Source organism: Schistocerca nitens, chromosome 4, assembly GCF_023898315.1.
Source record: "Schistocerca nitens isolate TAMUIC-IGC-003100 chromosome 4, iqSchNite1.1, whole genome shotgun sequence".
NCBI classification, from domain to species: Eukaryota; Metazoa; Arthropoda; class Insecta; order Orthoptera; family Acrididae; genus Schistocerca; species Schistocerca nitens.
This window is the reverse complement of record NC_064617.1, coordinates 103,521,356-103,529,753: the sequence shown is the minus strand read 5'-3', so window position 1 is coordinate 103,529,753 and position 8,398 is coordinate 103,521,356. Positions and strand designations below refer to the sequence as shown.

The window sequence follows — 8,398 nt, the reverse complement described above, 5'->3', positions numbered from 1 at the left end:
TGGGTTAACTGCACTGTCAAAGTCGCCTGGGTCAGCTGCACTGTCTAAGGCACCTGGGTTATCTACGCAGTCCAAGGCGCCTGCATTAGCCTCGTGGTCTAAGGCACCTGGGTTAGCCATGCAGTCTGAGGCGCCTGGGTTTGCTGCATGGTCTAAGGCGCCTGGGTTAACTGCACTGTCAGAGGCGCCTGGGTCAGCTGCAATGTCTAAGGCACCTGGGTTAGCCACGCAGTCTAAGGCGCCTGGATTAGCTGCATGGTCTAAAGCGCCTGGGTCAGCTGCACTATCTAAGACACCTGGGTTAACCACGCAGAGCCACGCAGTCCAAGGCGCCTGGATTAGCTGCGTGGTCTCAGGCACCTGGGTTAGCCATGCAGTCTGAGACGCCTGGGTTAGCTGCATGGTCTAAGGCGCTTGGGTTACCTGCATGACTAAGGAGCCTGGGTTAACTGCACTGTCAAAGGTGCCTGGGGCAGCTGCACTGTCTAAGGCACCTGGGTTGGCCACGCAGTCTAAGGCACCTGGATTAGCCGCATGGTCTAAAGCGCCTGGGTCATCTGCACTGTCTAAGGCACCTGGTTTAGCCACGCAGTCCACGGCGCCTGGATTAGCCGTGTGGTCTAAGGCACATGGGTTAGCCATGCAGTCTGAGACGCCTGGGTTAGCTGCATGGTCTAAGGCGTCTGGATTAAGTGCACTGTCAAAGGCGCCTGGGTCAGGTGCACTGTCTAGGCCACCTGGGTTAGCCACACAGTCTAAGGTGCCTGGATTAGTCGCATGGTCTAAAGCGCCTGGGTCAGCTGCACTGTCTAAGGCACCTGGGTTAGCCACGCAGTCTAAGGCCCCTGGATTGGCCACATGGTCTAAAGCGCCTGGGTCAGCTGCACTGTCTAAGGCACCTGGGTTAGCCACGCAGTCCAAGGCGACTGGATTAGCCACATGGTCTCAGGCACCTGCGTTAGCCATGCAGTCTGAGGCGCCTGGGTTAGCTGCATGGTCTATTTCGCCTGGGTTAACAGCACTGTCAAAGGCGCCTGGCTCAGCTGCACTGTCTAGGCCACCTGAGTTAGCCACGCAGTCTAAGGTGCCTGGATTAGTCGCATGGTCTAAAGCGCCTGGGTCGGCTGCACTGTCTAAGGCACCTGGGTTAGCCACGCAGTCCAAGGCGCCTGGTTTAGCCGCATGGTCCAAGGCACCTGGGTTAGCAATGCAGTCTGAGGCGCCTGGGTTACCTGCATGATCTAAGGCACCTGGGTTAACTGCACTGTCAAAGGCGCCTGGGTCAGCTGCACTGTCTAAGGCACCTGGGTTAGCAACGCTGTCTAAGGCGCCTGGATTAGCTGCATGGTCTAAAGCGCCTGGGTCTGCTGCACTGTCTAAGGCACCTGGGTTAGCCACGCAGTCCAAGGCGCCTTGATTAGCCGCGTGGTCTAAGGCACCTGGGTTAGCCATGCAGTCTGAGGCACCTGGGTTAGCTGCATGGTGTAAGGCGCCTGGGTTAACTGCACTGTCACAGGCGGCAGGGTCTGCTGCACTGTCTAAGGCAACTGGTTCAGCCACGCAGTCCAAGGCGCCTGGATTAGCCGCATGGTCTAAAGTGCCTGGGTCAGCTGCACTGTCTAAGGCACCTGGATTAGCCACGCAGTCCAAGGCGCCTGGGTTAGCCCCGTGGTCTATGGCACCTGGGTTAGCGATGCAGTCTGAGGCTCGTGGGTTAGCTGCATGGTCTAAGGGGCCTGGGTTACCTGCATGGTCTAAGACGCCTGGGTTAACTGCATTGTCAAAGTCGCCTGGGTCAGCTGCACTGTCTAGGCCACCTGAGTTAGCCACGCAGTCTAAGGTGCCTGGATTAGTACCATGGTCTAAAGCGCCTGGGTCGGCTGCACTGTCTAAGGCACCTGGGTTAGCCACGCAGTCCAAGGCGCCTGGTTTAGCCGCATGGTCCAAGGCACCTGGGTTAGCAATGCAGTCTGAGGCGCCTGGGTTACCTGCATGATCTAAGGCACCTGGGTTAACTGCACTGTCAAAGGCGCCTGGGTCAGCTGCACTGTCTAAGGCACCTGGGTTAGCAACGCAGTCTAAGGCGCCTGGATTAGCTGCATGGTCTAAAGCGCCTGGGTCTGCTGCACTGTCTAAGGCACCTGGGTTAGCCACGCAGTCCAAGGCGCCTTGATTAGCCGCGTGGTCTAAGGCACCTGGGTTAGCCATGCAGTCTGAGGCACCTGGGTTAGCTGCATGGTGTAAGGCGCCTGGGTTAACTGCACTGTCACAGGCGGCAGGGTCTGCTGCACTGTCTAAGGCAACTGGTTCAGCCACGCAGTCCAAGGCGCCTGGATTAGCCGCATGGTCTAAAGTGCCTGGGTCAGCTGCACTGTCTAAGGCACCTGGGTTAGCCACGCAGTCTAAGGCGCCTGGATTAGCCACATGGTCTAAAGCGCCTGGATCAGCTGCACTGTCTAAGGCACCTGGGTTACCCACACAGTGCAAGGCGCCTGGATTAGCCGCATGGTCTGAGGCACCTGGGTTAGCCATGCATTCTGAGGCGCATGGGTTAGCTGCATGGTCTAAGGCGCCTGGGTTAAATGCATGGACCAAGGCGCCTGGGTCAACTGCACTGTCAAAGGTGCCTGGGTCAGCTGCACTGTCTAAGGCACCTGGGTTAGCCACGCAGTCTATGGCGCATGGATTAGCCGCATGGTCTAAAGCGCCTTGGTCAGCTGCACTGTCTAAGGCATCTGGGTTAGCCACGCAGTACAAGGCGCCAGGATTAGCCGCGTGGTCTAAGGCACCTGGGTTAGCCATGGAGTCTGAGGCGCCAGGGTTAGCTGCATGGTCTAAGGTGGCTGGGTTAACTGCACTGTCAAAGGCGACTGGGTCAGCTGCACTGTCTAAGGCAACTGGGTTAGCAATGCAGTCCAAGGCGCCTGGATTAGCAGCATGGTCTTAAGCGTCTGGGTCAGCTGCACTGTCTAAGGCACCTGGGTTAGCCACGCAGTCCAAGGCGCCTGGATTTGCAGCGTGGTCTAAGGCACCTGGGTTAGCCACACAGTCTAAGGCGCCTGGATTAGCCGCATGGTCTAAAGCACCTGGGTCAGCTACACTGTCCAAATCACCTGGGTTACCCACGCCATCCAAGGTGCCATGATTAGCCGTGTGGTCTAAGGCACCTGCGTTAGCCATGCAGTTTGAGGCGCCTGGGTTAGCTGCATGGTCTATGGCGCCTGGGTTAACTGCACTGTCAAGGGTGCCTGGGTCATCTGCACTGTCTAATGCACCTGAGTTAGTCTTGCAGTCTGAGGCGCCTGGGTTAGCTGCATGGTCTAAGGCGCGTGGGTTATCTGCACTATCAAAGGTGCCTGGGTCAGCTGCACTGTCTAAGGCACCTGGTTAGCCACGCTGTCTCAGGCGCCTGGATTAGCCGCATGGTCTCAAGCGCCTGGGTCAGCTGCACTGTCTAATGCGCCTGGGTTGCCTCGCAGTCCAAGGCGCCTGGATTAGCCACGTGGTCTAAGGCACCTGGGTTAGCCATGCAGTCTGAGGCGCCTGGGTTAGCTGCATGGTCTAAGGCGCCTTGGTTACCTGCATAGACTAAGGCGCCTGGGTTAACTGCACTGTCAAAGGTGCCTGGGACAGCTGCACTGTCTAAGGCACCTGGGTTAGCCATGCAGTCTAATGCTCCGGGATTAGCCGCATGGTCTAAAGCGCCTGGGTCAGCTGCACTGTCTAAGGCACCTGGGTTAGCCACGCAGTCCAAGGCGCCTGGATTATCCTCGTGGTCTAAGGCACCTGGGTTAGCCATGCAGTCTGAGGCGCCTGGGTTAGCTGCATGGTCAAAGACGCGTGGGTTAACTGCTCTGTCAGAGGTGCTTGGGTCAGCTGCACTGTCTAGGGCACCTGGGTTAGCCACGCAGTCTAAGGCGCCTGGATTAGCTGCATGGTCTAAAGCGTTGGGTCAGCTGCACTGTCTAAGGCACCTGGGTTAGCCGCGCAGTCCAAGACACCTGGATTAGCCGTGTGGTCTAAGGCACCTGGGTTAGCCATGCAGTCTGAGAAGCCTGGGTTAGCTGCATGGTCTAAGGCGCCTGGGTTACCTGCACTGTCAGAGGCTCTTGGGTCAGCTGCACTGTCTAAGGGACCTGGGTTAGCCACGCAGTCTAAGTCGCCTGGATTAGCCGCATGGTCAATAGCACCTGGGTCAGCTGCACTGTCTAAGGCACCTGGGTTAGCAACGCAGTCCAAGGCGCCTGGGATAGCCACGTAGTCTAAGGCACCTGGGTTAGCCATGCAGTCTGAGGCGCTTGTGTTAGCTGCATGGTCTAAGGCGCCTGGGTTAACTGCACTGTCAAAGGCGCCTGGGTCAGCTGCACTGTCTAAGGCACCTGGGTTACCACGCACTCTAAGGCACCTGGATTAGCCGCATGGTCTAATGCACCCGGATTAGCCATGCAGTCTGAGGCGCCTGGGTTAGCTGCAAGGTCTAATGCGCCTGGGTTAAATGCATTGTCAAAGGCGCCTGGGTTAGATGCACTGTCTAAGGCAACTGGGGTAGCCATGCAGTCCAAGGCGCCTGGATTAGCCGCGTGGTCTAAGGACCTGTGTTAGCCATGCAGTCTGAGGCGCCTGGGTTAGCTGCATGGTCTAAGGCGCCTTGGTTACCTGCATGGACTAAGGCGCCTGGGTTAACTGCACTGTCAAAGGTGCCTGGGTCAGCTGCACTGTCTAAGGCACCTGGGTTTGCCATGCAATCTCAGGCGCCTGGATTAGCTGAATGGTCTATAGCGCCTGTGTCAGCTGCACTGTCTAAGGCACCTGAGTTAGCCATGCAGTCTAATGCTCCCGGATTAGCCGCATGGTCTAAAGCGCCTGGGTCAGCTGCACTGTCTAAGGCACCTGGGTTAGCCACGCAGTCCAAGGTGCCTGGATTATCCTCGTGGTCTAAGGCACCTGGGTTAGCCATGCAGTCTGAGAAGCCTGGGTTAGCTGCATGGTGAGAGGCGCCTGGGTTACCTGCACTGTCAAAGGCTCTTGGGTCAGCTGCACTGTCCAAGGCACCTGGGTTAGCCACACAGTCTAAGGCGCCTGGATTAGCCGCATGGTCTAAAGCACCTGGGTCAGCTGCACTGTCTAAGGCACCTGGGTTAGCAACGCAGTCCAAGGCGCCTGGGTTAGCCACGTGGTCTAAGGCACCTGGGTTAGCCATGCAGTCTGAGGCGCTTGTGTTAGCTGCATGGTCTAAGGCGCCTGGTTAACTGTACTGTCAAAGGCGCCTGGGTCAGCTGCACCGTCTGAGACACCTGTTTTAGCCACGCAGTCTAAGGCGCCTGGATTAGCCGCATGGTCTAATGCACCTGGGTTAGCCATGCTGTCTGAGGCGCCTGGGTTAGCTGCATGGTCTGAGGCGCCTGGGTTAACTGCACTGTCAAAGGCGCCTGGGTCAGCTGCACTGTCTTAGGCACCTGGGTTAGCCAAGCAGCCCAAGGCGCCTGAATTAGCCACGTGGTCTAAGGCACCTGGGTAAGCCATGCAGTCAGAGGCGCCTGGGTTAGCTGCATGGTCTAAGGCGCCTGGGTTAACTGCACTGTCAAAGGCGCCTGGGTCAGCTGCACTGTCTAAGGCACCTGGGTTAGCCACGCACTCTAAGGCACCTGCATTAGCCGCATGGTCTAAGGCACCCGGATTAGCCATGCAGTCTGAGGCGCCTGGGTTGTTAGTTGCAAGGTCTAATGCGCCTGGGTTAAATGCATTGTCAAAGGCGCCTGGGTTAGATGCACTGTCTAAGGCAACTGTATAGCCATGCAGTCCAAGGCGCCTGGATTAGCCGCGTGGTCTAAGGACCTGTGTTAGCCATGCAGTCTGAGGCGCCTGGGTTAGCTGCATGGTCTAAGGCGCCTGGGTTAACTGCACTGTCAAAGGCGCCTGGGTCAGCTGCACTGTCTAAGGCACCTGGGTTAGCCACGCAGTCTAAGGCGCCTGGATTAGCCGAATTGTCTAAAGCGCTTGGGTCAGCTGCACTGTCTATGGCACCTGGGTTAGCCACACAGTCCAAGGCGCCTGGATTAGCCATGTGGTCTGAGGCACCTGGGTTAGCCATGCAGTATGCGGCGCCTGGTTTAGCTGCATGGTCTAAGGCACCTGGGTTACCTGCACTGTCAAAGGCGCTTGGGTCAGCTGCGCTGTCTAAGGCACCTGGGTTAGCCACGCGGTCTAATGCGCCTGGATTAGCCGCATGGTTTAAAGCGCCTGGGTCAGCTGCACTGTCTAAGGCACCTGGGTTAGCCACACAGTCTAAGGCGCCTGGATTAGCCACATGGTCTAAAGCCCTGGGTCAGCTGCACTGTCTAAGGCACCTGGGTTAGCCATACAGTCTAAGGCGACTGGATTAGCCGCATGGTCTAAAGCGCCTGGGTCAGCTGCACTGTCTAATGCACCTGGGTTAGCCATGCAGTCTAAGGCGCATTGATTAGCCGCATGGTCTAAAGCACCTGGGTCAGCTGCACTGTCTAAGGCACCTGGGTTAGCAACGCAGTCCAAGGCGCCTGGGTTAGCCACGTGGTCTAAGGCACCTGGGTTAGCCATGCAGTCTGAGGCGCTTGTGTTAGCTGCATGGTCTAAGGCGCCTGGTTCACTGTACTGTCAAAGGCGCCTGGGTCAGCTGCACCGTCTAAGGCACCTGTTTTAGCCACGCGGTCTAAGGCGCCTGGATTAGCCGCATGGTTTAAAGCGCCTGGGTCAGCTGCACTGTCTAGGGCACCTGGGTTAGCAACGCAGTCCAAGGCGCCTGGAATAGCCGTGTGGTCTAAGGCACCTGGGTTAGCCATGTAGTCTGAGGCGCCTGGTCAGCTGCATGGGCTAAGGCGCCTGGGTTAGTCATGCAGTCTAAGGCGCCTGGATTAGCCGCATGGTCTAAAGCACCTGGGCCAGCTGCACTGTCTAAGGCACCTGGGTTAGCCACGCACTCCAAGGCACCTGGATTAGCCACGTGGTTTAAGGCAGCTGGGTAAGCCATGCAGTCTGAGGCGCGTGGGTTAGCTGCATGGTCTAAGGCGCCTGGGTTAACTGCACTGTCAAAGGCGCCTGGGTCAGCTGCACTGTCTAAGTTACCTGGGTTAGCCACCCACTCTAAGGCACCTGGATTAGCCGCATGGTCTAAGGCACCTGTGTTGGCCATGCAGTCTGAGGCGCCTGGATTAGCCCCGTGGACTGAGGCACCTGGGATAGCCATGCAGTCTGAGGCGCCGGGGGTAGCTGCATGGTCTAAGGAGCCTGGTTTTAATGCACTGTCAAAGGCGCCTGGGTCAGCTGCACTGTCTAAGGCACCTGGGTTAGCCACGCAGTCCAAGGCGCCTGGATTAGCCGCTTGGTCTAAGGCACCTGGGTTAGCCATGCAGTCCGAGGCGTCTGGGTTAGCAGCATGGTCTAAGGCGCCTGGGTTACCTGCATGGTCTAAGGCGCCTGGGTCAACTGCACTGTCAAATGCGCCTTGGTCAGCTGCACTGTCTAAGGCACCTTGGTTAGCCACGCAGTCCAAGGCGGCTGGATAAGCCGCGTGGTCTAAGGCACCTGGGTTAGCTATGCAGTCTGAGGCGCCTGGGTTAGCTGCATGGCCTAAGGCGCTGGGTTCCCTGCATGGACTAACTCGCCTGCGTTAACTGCACTGTCAAAGGCGCCTGGGTCAGCTGCACCGTCTAAGGCACCTGGGTTAGCGACGTAGTCCAAGGTGCCTGGATTAGCCGCGATGTCTAAGGCACCTGTGTTAGCCATGCAGTCTGAGGCGCCTAGGTTAGCTGCATGGTATAAGGCGCCTGGGTTAACTGCACTGTCAAAGGCGCCTGGGTCAGCTGCACTGTCTAGCGTACCTGGGTTAGCCACGCAGTCTAAGGCGCCTGGATTAGCCGCATGGTCTAAAGCACCTGGGTCAGCTACACTGTCTAAGGCACCTGGGTTAACCACGCCATCCAAGGTGCCATGATTAGCCGTGTGGTCTAAGGCACCTGCGTTAGCCGTGCAGTTTGAGACGCCTGGGTTAGCTGCATGGTCTATGGCGCCTGGGTTAACTGCACTGTCAAGGGTGCCTGGGTCAGCTGCACTGTCTAATGCACCTGAGTTAGTCTTGCAGTCTGAGGCGCCTGGGTTAGCTGCATGGTTTAAGGCGCCTGGGTTAACTGCACTGGCAAAGGCGCCTGGGTAAGCTGCACTGTGTAAGGCACCTGGGTTAGGCACGCAGTCTAAGGCGCCTGGATTAGCCGCATGGTCTAAAGCGCCTGGGTCAGCTGCACTGTCTAAGGCACCGGGGTTAGCCATGCAGTCTGAGGCGCTTGTGTTAGCTGCATGGTCTAAGGCGCCTGGGTTAACTGTACTGTCAAAGGCGCCTGGGTCAGCTGCACTGTCTAAGGCACCT

General features: G+C 57.7%; 1 protein-coding gene across 1 annotated transcript; it reads right to left on the bottom strand.

The window, feature by feature from the left end:
- Positions 1 to 405: 405 nt before the first annotated feature.
- LOC126252138 (collagen alpha-1(I) chain-like) lies at positions 406 to 7,384 on the bottom strand. The gene is made up of 3 exons (XM_049953004.1): positions 6,913 to 7,384; positions 1,233 to 2,924; positions 406 to 926 (listed from the first exon to the last, which is right to left on the bottom strand). The coding sequence occupies exons 1-3, from the start codon at positions 7,382 to 7,384 to the stop codon at positions 406 to 408; spliced, it is 2,685 nt and encodes an 894-aa protein (XP_049808961.1).
- Between the last annotated feature and the right edge of the window lie 1,014 nt (positions 7,385 to 8,398).